Source organism: Tachypleus tridentatus, chromosome 9, assembly GCF_004210375.1.
Source record: "Tachypleus tridentatus isolate NWPU-2018 chromosome 9, ASM421037v1, whole genome shotgun sequence".
NCBI lineage: Eukaryota > Metazoa > Arthropoda > Merostomata > Xiphosura > Limulidae > Tachypleus > Tachypleus tridentatus.
This window is the reverse complement of record NC_134833.1, coordinates 41,360,306-41,374,846: the sequence shown is the minus strand read 5'-3', so window position 1 is coordinate 41,374,846 and position 14,541 is coordinate 41,360,306. Positions and strand designations below refer to the sequence as shown.

Here is a 14,541-nt window from a genome sequence, read left to right as displayed (position 1 = left end):
TATTACTTTTGGTTGTTGGTCTATCTTGTCTCCAGAGCTTAGGCCTTGGGTGTGGATCTAATATCTTGCACATATGCAGGCCCTTCCTACAGGTGAATTCTCCCAAGCTTTCATTCTCTTGATCTCCAATCCCAGACTACAGCTCTGGGAGGGGAATTTGTGTCTTAGAGTGGTTCTATTTCTTTTTCATGTATTTAAAACATAATTTAATCTCTTTCTCATTTATGATAGCTATTGCTCTGACTGTTTTGCTTTGAATGCTTTCCTTACTATTTACAATAGGGAAAGGATAGTCTTTCTTTATTGCCCCTTCCTACACAGAACTTAGGTTGTTTATGAGGGTGATTAGAAGTTTTCTTCACTCCACCCACTTTTTATTCTGTCTAGGCTGTTGGTTGCTATTTTCAACCATCCCTTTCAAAGCAAAGTCTTTTCTTGCTATAGGATTCCCCTCCCTTGAATAACTTACCTCATTCCATTAGGACTGATTTAGTTATATTCCTCACTGACTAGTTTATTCTTCTATAGGTGAAGACAATTTGTTATTTTTCATGTCTTCTCTCATCAAGTTTATAATCTCATGGCTTCTCTTGTCTCTCACCATTGATGTCCCCTGCATTAGATCTTGCACATGAGGATATGAACAATCACTGGAATATTAGTGTCACATTATTTATGCCACGTTACAATTTCATCTACCCAGGGTTTCATTGTCTTCTAATCACTGTTCTCTACTCTTTACAGAGAATTACTAAAGGTGAGTGTGTTTTTTTTTTTCAAAGGTTATTCAATCCTTTTGTTCACATTATGGAGACAATAGAATCCATCAAGTAGCCAATGTGATCTTATAGAGAATACTCCTCTCTTCCAAATTCTACATCAAATGGTGATTAACAGGTGTTAAGTCCATCTGCCTCTGTTCAATTCCTGCTGCTGAGATGGGTTTTTATGCAAGACTGCTTTGGAAATATATGTCTATTTTGCCTTTTAAGCTGTGCTTCAGTAACAACTATAATATCTAGCTAGTGCCAGCTGTCTTCATTTGTGGTAACCCATTGGACAGTCTATCACCATGGAACTTTATGTAGTAGTTGCTTTGGAACTATATGTTATTTTGCCTTTTAAGCTGTACTTCAGTAACAACTATAATATCTAGCTAGTGCCAGCTGTCTTCATTTGTGGTAACCCATTGGACAGTCTATCACCATGGAACTTTATGTAGTAGTTGTGATTCTTGTCCAGTCCAAGCACTTCACATTTACTGAGGAAATTCCCATCCCTCTTTCTTTGATGGAGTAATGGGAGAACCTTTGCTTCTTTCAAAAACACTAGGAAGACTGGTATGGTGGATTCCCTCTTGGGTTGTTGCAATTTTATAGAGTGGATACAGCTCTTAATTGGAAACATAGCTGGAATATTACACATAAGTGTAGTACAGGGCATCACAGTCTAACATGAATTAAATCAAACCATTTCTTGACATCAGTTAGCTCATTCATCAAAGACTCTTTTAATTTCAAGTCTAATCTAAATCAACTTAATCATAAAGCCTTAATGGCCAGTTTCGATGTTATATTCCTCTTTACAGAAGTTCCAACCACTGAAGCCTGCAAGATAGCCTTAGAACTCTATATCCGAGACCTTAACTATAGTCATTCCCAGCAACTAATTAGCAACCCTCAAAGAATGCACCATGATAAAGACAAATTTCGTGTTCAACACCCACAACTATATACAAACAAATGGCCTAAGCATGGGCAACCCTAGTATCACCAGTTCTAGCCAATATTTTTATGACACAAGTTGAAACACAAGCAATTAACACAGCATTACATCCACCACTAAACTGGTACAGATATGTACATGACACGGTTGCAGGATTCAGATCTACAGAACACATACTTAATTTTTTCAATCACATTAACTCTATACATCCCAACATTAACTTCACATGTGAACAGGAAGAAAGCAATCAAATATCATTTCTTAACATCAAAATTACAAGAACCGACACACAATTTAAAACAGAAATCCACCGCAAAATAACCCATACCAGACTATACATTCCTTGGGACTCAGCACAAGAAACAAAACAAAAACTCAACATACTAAGAAACCAAATAAACATAGCCATAAAACTATGCTCACCAGATAAAATCAACTTAATCATAAAGCCTTAATGGCCAGTTTCGATGTTATATTCCTCTTTACAGAAGTTCCAACCACTGAAGCCTGCAAGATAGCCTTAGAACTCTATATCCGAGACCTTAACTATAGTCATTCCCAGCAACTAATTAGCAACCCTCAAAGAATGCACCATGATAAAGACAAATTTCGTGTTCAACACCCACAACTATATACAAACAAATGGCCTAAGCATGGGCAACCCTAGTATCACCAGTTCTAGCCAATATTTTTATGACACAAGTTGAAACACAAGCAATTAACACAGCATTACATCCACCACTAAACTGGTACAGATATGTACATGACACGGTTGCAGGATTCAGATCTACAGAACACATACTTAATTTTTTCAATCACATTAACTCTATACATCCCAACATTAACTTCACATGTGAACAGGAAGAAAGCAATCAAATATCATTTCTTAACATCAAAATTACAAGAACCGACACACAATTTAAAACAGAAATCCACCGAAAAATCACCCATACTGGACTATACATTCCTTGGGACTCAGCACATGAAACAAAACAAAAACTCAACATACTAAGAAACCAAATAAGCACAGCCATAAAACTATGCTCACCAGATAAAATTAACGATGAATTAGACAAAATAAAACAATACTTCATCAACATCAATAAGTTTCCTCCACAAACCGTAGAAAACATTATACGCACACACCTAGACAGAAAGCAAAATCAACCAACAAAAGTAAATATATCTCATGAATCAAAGAATCATGAAACCATATACTGCTGCAAACCATATATTCCCGACATCAGCAGAAAAATAACCAATTTTTGAAAAAAACTTATAACAAATCACAACATTCCATTAAACACCAAATGTATTTAAAAACCAGGTACAAAACTAAGGTCTATACTATGTAAAAACTACACTGACAAACACCACACCAACATTATTTATAAAATACAATGTGATAACTGCCACGACTTCTATATTGGAGAAACAAGTAGAAAAATGGAAACCAGATTCAAAGAACATAAAAAGTCACCTTCACACGTTTTTGAACACTGCAAGTCAAATAAACACAACATAACCATAGAAAACACTCAAATACTAAATAGAGAAACAAATATAAACAAACGCAAAATTAAAGAAACCTTACTTATATAACAACTTAAACCCAAAATAAACCAATATAAAGGAACACCTTTATACCTATATTAAATATAATAATATAAATAATATAAAATTATATATTCAAACATCTAACACCGCCCTCTACATTCCGACACTCAGTTACACAACCCCTTCCAAACATGTGGTCAGCTTCCGGTCAGTTACCTCTTTCTTTCTTTGTGAACCTGACGATGACCGAAGAAGGTCGAAACGTTGTTTGTTCTTCTATGTAAAATATTTTCTCAACCTAAACGAGCCAAAATATGATTTTGCATATATGTTTCTCTACAAGTGGGTTTTCTCGACATCACTAATTATTTTCACATGTTGCTTATATGTGCATCAGGTGAGACTCTTAATTGTTGGTTGAAAAGATCTATCAATGTACCAAATTTGAATAAGATCCTTAAAAGTAAAAATGTTTCCAGACACTTCACTACCAGACATTTTATTACTAGGATATTTTGCTACCAGGTAATTTCCTACCTGTTCTAGCTATGTATAAATGACTCATTATGGCTCCATAACTATTCAAGGCAGTGGCTTGGCTACAGGCTTAAAACCCAGTAAACTCCACTTTCTTTATGGAATTGTTCACAGCCTGAATCATTTTTTAAAAAGTTCAGATCTTATTATTTTAAATATATTGTTTTACAACATAAGAGCCTTTTTCATTTTGAAGTAGTTTTTCTCTAATAAACTAATATTTTCTAATAGCTTAATAATGGGAATGTTTGTCTAGTGAACTAATACTGACAAAATCAAGATATGTAATGGAGATTATGACATCAAACTATCAGGTAATGAAATACCCTAGAACAAAAAGACCAGTAGCAACTTGATCTGTAGCAAAATATTCAAGATAGAAATGTTCAGTAGTGAACTGTCTGGACACTAAAACTGGAAATATTTTAATAATTTCTTAATGGATTGCCTTGAAGTAAGAGTCCAGTAGAGCATATCCATTGGAAATATGTGATAGTTTTGATTACCACAGTCTGACATACAAAAGGTGTAAAATTGCTACACTATCATTTTTGTTGCCAGTTTTGGTTAGGACTAAAATTAAACCTTCGGACTATTGTTAAAGTACTATACTTGTGTTTGTGATAAATCATATGACACATCTATTCTAGTTTCAACATAACTGTATGTTACTATATATAAATATTATCTCTAGTGAAACCACCATGGGGAATGCTAAATAGTAATAAAGTTTCATACAATAAAATATATATTTTGGGATATTTTAAACAGTTTAACAACAGCAACAGTCTTCAGATTTTTTTGCAATGATTATCTTGTACTGCCTTCAATTTAAACTTCTTTTTTAGTTTGTTATACATGATATTCAAGGTTTTAAAACTATTATTATAGAGGAAATATGAGGGGTTTGAATATAGTTTGCTTACATGTGCTTTTGTATATATAATTTATTTCTGTTTTCCAGTTGTGAAATCTCAGTGGTTTTCTTACAGAATTTGTTCATGAGTGCATACAACATATACGAAAAATGTACAAGAAGAATGTTGAAATTATTTTAGTGGGTCATTCAATGGTAAGTAAAAGTTTTATTTTCTTCCTGAGTGTTATCTTAAAAACAAGCATTTCTGGTAAAAAGTTGTTTCCAAACTTCATGAATATATTTTAAAAACAGTATAAATAATTCCCAAAAATAAATTATTTTAACTGTGACATTGTTTAACTAAAAATTATATTTAACTTTTCATTTCTTTTTGCATTAGGGAGGTGTTCTTGCTAGAGCTGTATTTGTACATGAAGGATTTAATACTGCCTTGGTGCCCTTGATATTTACCCAGGCTTCACCACACATAGCATCATGTAAGTAAATGGTGAATTAAGAAAATAAAATCATATTTCTCTAGCTTAGTAACTCCAAAAATTAAATACATATGAGATCATACTGAATTAAAATTTTGGATGTAATAAAATAATAATTCAGATAAAATGTGTTGCGATAAAGTGAGAGAGTGTATTTTCTGACTGTTCAAATTCTAACTACTGTGACTAAACCATAAAGGCTTTGATAAAGCATGAAGTTTGGAAGATGTGTTAACTTTAATTTTTAGAGTACAGTGTGAATTTATAGGTGTACTCCATCTCTGGCAATTGAGGAACTTTGGAAGTTGCAATTTAATACACAGGATACTTAAATATTTTTATAAGCAGTTACAATTACAGAATTTTCTGCTTTACTGCTGTTGTGAACCACCTAAACTTGTTGCCAGATCTGTGATAAATTAGTTGTTCCAGATTATCAAAGATAGAATATGCTTAGGACTTTATGTGATATAAAGACTGTACACCACCACTTAGGGTTATGTATTGTAGCCAATATGAAGAGGTAGCTTTCTTGGATGTATTTGCATTGAGATATTGAAAAGTGGTTTAAATGCTGTATTGCCTGTGATTTCTAGATAAATATTCAGCCACACCAAAGAAGAGTCCTGGATATAGTTCATCATCTCACAGAGACTGATAATGGTAATCAGTATTTGCTGATCTTTATTAATTATTCAGTCATGTGAGCCAAACATTATCTAATGACTAAATTTCAGCATAGTTTGTCACTGAGAAATCTGCTAAACAGTGGATAGCATTGTTTGGAACACCTGTGGAGCACTGCATAGATCAATAAGTAGTGGCATGTGCCTTTTGCTTGTATTTATATCTCCCTTTAGGTCTGTATTATCAACTCCATCTTGAATAAATTGGACCAACCCCTAAGCCAAGTACTGCAATTGTAGCAACAGTATCAGTTCTGATTTGTAGAAACTTCTGTCTGTTTATACCAAGATATCCTTAATGATTCTTGTTTTGACTTTTATTCTGCATTGTTCTTCTGTGCTGAGGTGTCAGAGATTCTTATTCCTTTATACTGTTGCATTGGTTCTGTTGCTTTTCTCAAGAACATGGACAAATGGGACCCATATTTCCTGAGTAAGTTTGTGGCTGTATTTGAAGCTGGATTAGTAGTTTTAAATAGTGAAAAGCTTGTATTTTAAGTGAAAGACAAAAATTTCTGTGTAATGTATATTGTACAGTTTTGTGGTATATTTTATATGTAGTATGGAATTTTTTTTATTGTATTTAAAGGCAAGTGTGTAGAATCCAAGACTGAATTTGATTTAAAACTTTTCTCTGTTTTAAACTAATTCAAGAGGTATTTAGAAGTAAGTTTAAACCCAAAGGGTAGTATAAATAACCTAAGGTTTAAATTCTTAGAAATATGCTTAGTAACTGTTTCACTTATGTCTATTAAAGAAGGGCACTCAAACAGAATAGATTATTATCTCATCTGACCTTTCTCCAACTTTAACTTGTTTTAGTGGCATCCTTTGACAGTGCTCTACAGGATTTTTTCACAAGAGTGAATGACTTGTGGGAAAAAAAATGGAACAGTACTTTAAACCATGTGAGTGTGGTATCTGTTAGTGGAGGTGAGAGAGATATCTTGGTTCAATCTGATCTCACCCAACTCATACCAGAAGCAAACTCAATCAACAGCATAAGTGTTGTGGTAAGCAGCTATGACTAAATTGTATTGATGACTGTTGGTCTGTACTTATGTTCGTTTATATACTGTATATGTTTACAATGATCCAATACTGTTTTTATTAAAATCATTTGTACTAATTCTGTTAAGTTTAAAAGTATTTTATAACATATACTATGAAATCAGCTTGGTTAATTCTGAATGAATTTTTGTGAAAAATATTTTGCTTTGAATGAGCCACATCAGTATTAATAAATTTCCTCAATGTAATCCAAATGTCTAGTAGGAATGAAATTAAAAAAATCTCAAGACATTTTACAGGTTGAGTATGCTATATCAAAATTATTTTCATAATTCAAATCAGCAAGCCATGTGACACCACATTTTTACTAAAGTTGTGGTGGAACAGAGTGTATCAAGACTACATTTTCACATCACTTGGCATTTCACAGGTTATATGATGCCACTGAAACTTAAGCACTTTTGTGAAGGGTGTGTGACAGTCTTTTTCAAGACAAAATATTCTTATACTCAGATGATAAAGATATTCTCGGATTGAAGATTTAAAATTTTTAAGAAGGGGATATTGTGTTTGTTGTGCTTAATGAAAATGGTAAACAAAGAAATATAGATCAAATGTGGGCATGAGAACCATCCAGAAATAAAAAAAGTAAATAAGTTCTATCCCAGCTGTGGTAAGCAAAATGTAGTATCTTGTAACAGATGAGAAACCAAAAGGCAAAGTTGTCTCCATGTGACTCAAAAAACAATACAAAGCATAATCCACAAAACCATATACTGCTACATACCATATATTCCTGACATCAGCAGAAAATAACCAACATTTGGCAAAAACTAGTAACAAAATATGACATTCCAGTTATTACCAAATTTATTCAAAAACCAGGCACAAAACTAAGGTCTACACTATGTAAAAACTACACTAACAAACACAACACCAACATTATTTATAAATTAGAATGTGATAACTGCTATGACTTCTATATTGGAGAAACAAGTAAAAAATTGGAAACCAGATTCAAAGAACATAAAAAGACACCTTCACACATTTTTGAACACTGCTAATCAAATAAACACACATAACCATAGAAAACACCCAAATACTCAATAAAGAAACAAACATAAACAAATGCAAAATTAAAGAAGCCTTACTTATACAACAACTCAATCTCAAAATAAACCAATATAAAGGAACACCTTTATTCCTATATTAATAAATATATCCAACGTCTAAGCACACCCTCTACACTCCTACATTCAATTACACAACTGCCTTCAAAACCATGTGGTCAGCTATCAGTCAGTTACCTCTTTCTTTCTTTGTGAACCTGACGATGACCTAAGAAGGTTGAAACGTTGTTCGCTCCTCTATTGCTTTCTCTACCCATACCAGCCATTTTTACATATATAATACAAAACATAATCTAGAAAGATCTCTGTGTGTAAACAAGATCAGTTGGGTTTACCAAGACAAAGATTTCAAGTCCTATCTACCATTCAACTGCAGCATGCCTCAAGCAATGTGGAAAATATTTATGGAATTCTAACTGTGGTTAGTGAGAGTAACTGTAATGTTGAGAGTATTTTAGTTTAAATGTTTTGTGTGACTGTTATGTTATTAAGTACCTTGTAAATAACAAAATCATAGAATCACAAGTAGTTTAATATGTAATTAATTTTAAAATATGCTTAAAATTTTGATTTGATTACATGGACCTCATTGGTAATCCTAAGAGCTATTAGGGATGGCTAATGCAGTCTGTCCACAATTTCACAGAGAAACACATATTTTTGATATATATCTTCTTCATTATGTCATTAAACAGGAGATGTTTCACATATCTAAATCTGGTTATGTTATCCATTGATAAAAATTTAGATATATATTATAATGCATTTATGAAATTAACTTTAAGACTTGTGTTTCTTACTGACTTTAAGTATCAGTCAGTCTGCTTTTTGTGAAACTGAATATTTTCTTTGTTTTTTTAATATTTAACAGACTCAGAATCATGCAATGATTAATGGTAATGGGTTTCTAATAACTTGAATTAAATATTAGATTGAGTATGTTTAAAAGTGTTCTTTTTTTGCCAGAATACAAGTTTAATGAATTAAATATTAAATAATTAATATGTATATTCAAAAGCATTCTTTTTTTTTTTTTTATTAGAGTACAGCAGTTCCTGGTGTATGGGCATCAACTGACCATCTGTGTATTGTGTGGTAAGCTTATGTACTTTATGTTTACTTAATTATTTATCTGCAACAACAAAAAGTCTCCTAAAGTTTCTTTCTCTTAAAATATGTTTTTATTACTTTAAAGTAAAAAACATCCTCTTTCTTCATTGACTAAGAATTATAGTGCATCTTTTAGTCCTTACATTACTAGCTGGATATTAAAGAAAGCACTGTAAATTATAATTCTCAAGTGGTTTATATAAATGTGAATTAATTATTGACTAATGTCTTAATATTTGCTGATGGTACATAATATAGCAATTAACCTTTTAAAGACTTATATCTTGTGTAAAATACATTTCAAGTATACAAATATCATAGCTATGATCATAAACTAGAGCTAAACAACTATAAAAGTCCAACTACAGATTATAAGCGTGTGTTCGTGTATTCAGAACTTTTCTTGCAAATTTCTCAGTCAAGTGCTAAAAAAGCTAATATCATTAGAAAGGCTTTTGTCATTGGAGTCCAAATTGTATGTTAGCTTTTCCATTCATAATAATCTTACCTGTTTTTTGCTTAGTGAAACTTAGTATCCAGTGAGTACACCACATGGTGATACAATGTCATTTTCATCATCTGACAACTGGCTTTAATTTAACTTTAGTTTTTTTTATTTTCAAAGTATTTCACACAAACAACACTTAATATGTGTGTAATTTTTAAAAAATGATGACATTATGTGCAGTTTCTATTGGCTTTCTGAACTTACTTGGGTTTAAGATATGCATTCACAGTTTGTTCCAAATCATATACTTATCACTTTGTAAACACACATTCAGATGTTTTTGTGTATTCAGCTAAGTTCGCCTTCATTACAACTTTACATTTACTTTACTCCGCAATAACTTAGTTTTCATTCATTTCATAGACTGCTATAAATAATACATTTTTAGTTTTACTTTTTTTACTGCAGGTTATATTTTTTTGGTTTCATGAGTTTCTTTCTTTGAACCTGTAAAACCATATCATACATTGAATGTTCATAACTGTTTTATACTTTGTATACTTGTGTGAAGACCATTACTCTACTTTATTGTTAATTTATGTGTAGTTTTATTAAATAAAGTTACTTCTATGTGAGTTTATTTGTGTGACCACCTAAATATTTTTCAACTAGACCAGGATTTATTGATCCAATACAGTGCCTGCAAGCTTAAATGTTGTGCATGAAAATTATAGAATAAAGAAAATTCAAGCAAAGGACATAAAAACTACCACAAATGTTTTGCAGGTTGTGGCTAGAGTCAAAGAACATAGTAAAATTTAAAATAATTTTAGTTGTTATAAATGTTAACAATAATGTAATTCTTAAATTATTCTGGATTCATAACTGGAATCAAAGAGTCACACCAAAAGACTTATCTATTTTAATAGAGGTAAAGATCTTGATTAAATCAAAGATCATATACAAAAGTATTGCATCATACTAAAAGAATGGGCAAGTTCTGAGAAAATATCTTACCTCCACACAGTTCAGCTATCTTCCCTACACATCTTCCTTAGAGACTTACATGCCATTGGCCTTTAGGTAATTCTAATTTCACTAAACTTTATGTGAATTGCTGTACTGCATGATAACATGATGTGAATAAGGGTGACACATTTACATGTTCAATAACTCCAGTTATTCATTTGCACTCATGAGTCATCATTTTTCTCCTCAGCATTGTATTAAACAGACATACTTAAATTACTCATCTCCATCCAAGTTTTTGAGATTTACGTCATTATGAAATTTTAATCTTTGCTTTCTGTTTGCCTTAAAAGCTTTAATTTTTATTGTGACTTTTCAAAGTATGGTGATTTATATTTGGTCCTGAGGTATAACATTAGTCATACTTAGGCTTTGTTATTGCTGTATTTTGTGGAGATTCATTAACTGTCAGGGCTGTTGCAGCCATTGTTCAATGTGTTGTGGATCACCACATATTTATTGGGACTTTTATTCTCATCCTCTCAGCTAAATGTCTTTCTTATCAGTTGAGAATGATCCATTGGACTTCAAACTTAAGTTGATTTGTTGTGGGTAGTACTTTACAATCTTTGAGATGAACTTAACCTATCAATATCTTTCTGGATTTATTTCTGAGATATATTCCTTTTCTTATCTTTTAATTGTGCTCTTTGTTATTTTTTGTTTTCTCACTTTATCACCCATAACTCTTGGAATTTTCTCCCTGCTTGTTATTAGGTTTCATGCTTTTTTTTTTCCTGAGAGTTCCTTCCTCATTTCTGAAGTTGTTATCATAATTTGTAGACATTCTTTCTTTCTCTTTTCAATATCCTGTTATTGGTATCTTTCTAACTATCTTGGGGATCCTGATTTTATTCCACATTGTAGATCCCCATTTTCATATGTTTTGTTAATTCATCTCTACACTTCTGTATTTCCTTTTCTATCTCCACATTTTATTTGAAACGTTTCTTCATGCTTTTGATATCTTTTGTAAATGTTTATTACCTTTTCTGTTCAGCTTGTCCCACTTTTCCTCACTTCCCTCCATACTTTATTATCCTGCCGTTGGAAGTTGTTGGGTTGGATTATATTCCTCCACCACTGTACCACTTCTGTTTTCTTGAGTACTTGTTATTCATCTTGCTCCCTTTTTTGTTGCCCAGATATGGTCAGTAGTGTTCCTTTCCCCATGGTAACTTATTCTGTTCTTATATGACTTTTGCTCTCATTTACATCTTAGTTTTCCCCTCTTTTTGTGATCTTGCCCTTTACTTTTTTTCCTCATCAGATCTGTCTTCTTCTCATTTTCTTATTTTTGATTTTTTTTCTCATCTGTTATAAGAAGTCTTGTTTGTCACTCTTCTTGTCAGTGATTATCATATATTTACCTTGATTACATCATAGATCATGTAAAAAAGTATTGTGTGTAACATAATAAAAGAAAAGGCAAGTTCTGAGAAGATACTACAGCCCCTCTCACAGTTTAGCTGTCTTCCATGCACATCTTCCTTAGAGCTGTTTGTGCAGATGCTGCTGTTGGTCTCAATAGCTGATGTTTCTTTTCTCTTTTCTTCTTCTCTTCCCATTTTCTTTTTTTTTTTTCTCTTCCAAATTCCAGTCTGTATTATTTTCACCTGGCTTACAGTTGACTGTTTTATGTGTAAGATACCTTCATACATGTCTTTCTCAGACTGTCCTCTAATTACATTCTATACTTCATTAATCGTTTTTGTATCTTACTATTTCTTCCTCTTCCTTTTGACTCGGTGTTCGCCTCTCTTGTGTTCTTTGGCATTGTGAGGGTCTTTGTTTGCTACATCCATAGCCCAAGGCTGGAGCTCATTTTCTTGGACTATCTCCTTCTGTTAGCCCATTCCGAGATGTTTCCTTTTATCATGACTCCCTGCTTTTCCTATGGCTATTAAGTTGTGTGGAACTTGGGATTTAGTCCTTTTCAACACCCATTTACTGATTAGTACCTTTGGATGTTTTCTTCTTCTCTTGTCTTAACCATGTTCAACTTTTCTTCTTTGCCTGCAAATTAAGGCATATCTAGTTACCAAGTTTTACACTTTTCATTATCATCCTGTGAATGAGTTTGTTACACTTTTAGAAGACTCTGGCTTCCCTAGAACCCCTCATTACTTTGGGGTGCATCCCTGTGTCTCCTACTATGGATCATATTTACTCACATTTTTCATTCTTAGGGTCCATTGCTCACTTTCCTCAACTTCTTCTTGAGAAATTGTCATGGTAGCTAAACTGTGCTCAGACTACATCCTGCATTCCTTTATTTCTTTTCAAATGGAGTCTCTCTCTATTTTGATGCTTCCCTGTCTGTTGAGGCACACTTCTGTTGAGAACAGGATTTCTTGTGTTTATACATTGGCCATGCATTCACTCCACATCAATGAGCTTGACCTTCTTTCTATTTGTTTGGCTTGTTCCCATTCCCACTCCTACTAGTGTATCATTTGGTGATGCTTCACTCAGTTTCTTTCATGGTCACTTCTTGCTCTGACCATCTACAAGGCTCCTGTTCCAGGTATGTTTGCTTTCAGGCATTAGACATGTCCAGTTAGTACCATTAACATCAGGTTTTCTTCTTTTTTATCATTTGCCAAGAGTTTGATACTTTGGTGGCATACTGCTTTCCTTGGCCAGTTTGCATTCTATCAACAAAGTTTTCTCTGTGCTAGCAGGTCTTTTGTGGAGTTTGCTTGTGATTGGACATGCCCTTCTTGGACACATTTATCACCTTTCCTAACTTCAGTCTTCCTCTCTTATGGTCTATTCCTATAAATAGACATTTAAACATCTGTGCCAGAAAGAAAATGTTGCTCAGCAAGAGAAAGAAAAAGTAACTGGATGACACGACAAAAAAAAAAAAAAGCTGATATTTGTATAACTGAAGCAGAGGGAAAACTATTGATACAGCCAAATGATGCTCCTGAAGAAACAAAATAAAGAAGACAAATTAGTGCTGAAAGACATGCAAAGGGTTTCAGACCACTTTATGTCTTCTCCATGCATTGAATGGGTATCAACTAGTAAAACATATAAATAATCATTGAATTTTTTGTTTAAATCAGTGATAAGTAATGCTAAAAATATTTTATGAATATTGTATGGAATATTTTGCAACATATTCTGACATCTACCTGATTAAAGGAAAACCTAGACTTGTTTATCTATTAAGTGTATCCATTGTATAATAACTCATTTAACCCATTACAAGTTTAAGTATATCCATTGTATAATAATTCATTTAACCCATTACAAGTTTAAGTATATCCATTGTATAATAATTCATTTAACCCATTACAAGTTTAAATATATCCATTGTATAATAAATCATTTAACCTTTACAAGTTTAAGTATATCATACTTCTTTCATAATGTCCTTACAAGCTAAATATTACCATGGTGTAGTAGGTACATTCTTGAATATTTGGTTAATAAAGTCATATTTTCAGGGCTTTCAGAAAGGAATTTTACCCATTTATCTTGATTTTGAAACTTAGCTAAAATTCTATAATTTATTAATTGTCACAAATTTCTACTCATTGTTGATTCATGTCACATACTTGTAAGATATAATTTTGAAATCAAATACCACAAATCTGTGTTTTTTTTTCAGGTGCAAACAGCTAGTAATGACAACAGTTCGGGCTTTATTTGATGTTGTTGATCTTAAGACACATACTGTAAGTAACTTGCATGTGTATAACAGTTGATAATTTTGTCCATCAGGAAATGTAAGAAAAATATTGATTATATCAGTTATATCACACTTTTTCAACCTAACATAATATTTTGACACAACATGGGACCTCTTGGTCTATCTAAACTGTTCCACACTTTAAACTAACTTAAAATTAAAAAAAATTTAAAATATTCAAATATTTATTAGACTTTTTCTTAAACTCATTTAAATTTACTGACTACAATATTTGAAGGTGACCCATTC

General features: G+C 32.4%; 1 protein-coding gene across 1 annotated transcript in view; it reads left to right on the top strand.

Moving 5' to 3' along the window:
* Positions 1 to 14,541, top strand: part of PGAP1 (GPI inositol-deacylase) — an 84,308-nt gene that overhangs the window by 33,851 nt on the left and 35,916 nt on the right. Inside the window, exons 6-10 of the mRNA XM_076458805.1 lie at positions 4,812 to 4,891; positions 5,079 to 5,175; positions 6,684 to 6,874; positions 9,045 to 9,097; positions 14,212 to 14,278. Of these exons, the coding sequence (XP_076314920.1) occupies positions 4,812 to 4,891; positions 5,079 to 5,175; positions 6,684 to 6,874; positions 9,045 to 9,097; positions 14,212 to 14,278 (488 nt within the window). The remainder of the gene's footprint in view (positions 1 to 4,811; positions 4,892 to 5,078; positions 5,176 to 6,683; positions 6,875 to 9,044; positions 9,098 to 14,211; positions 14,279 to 14,541) is intronic.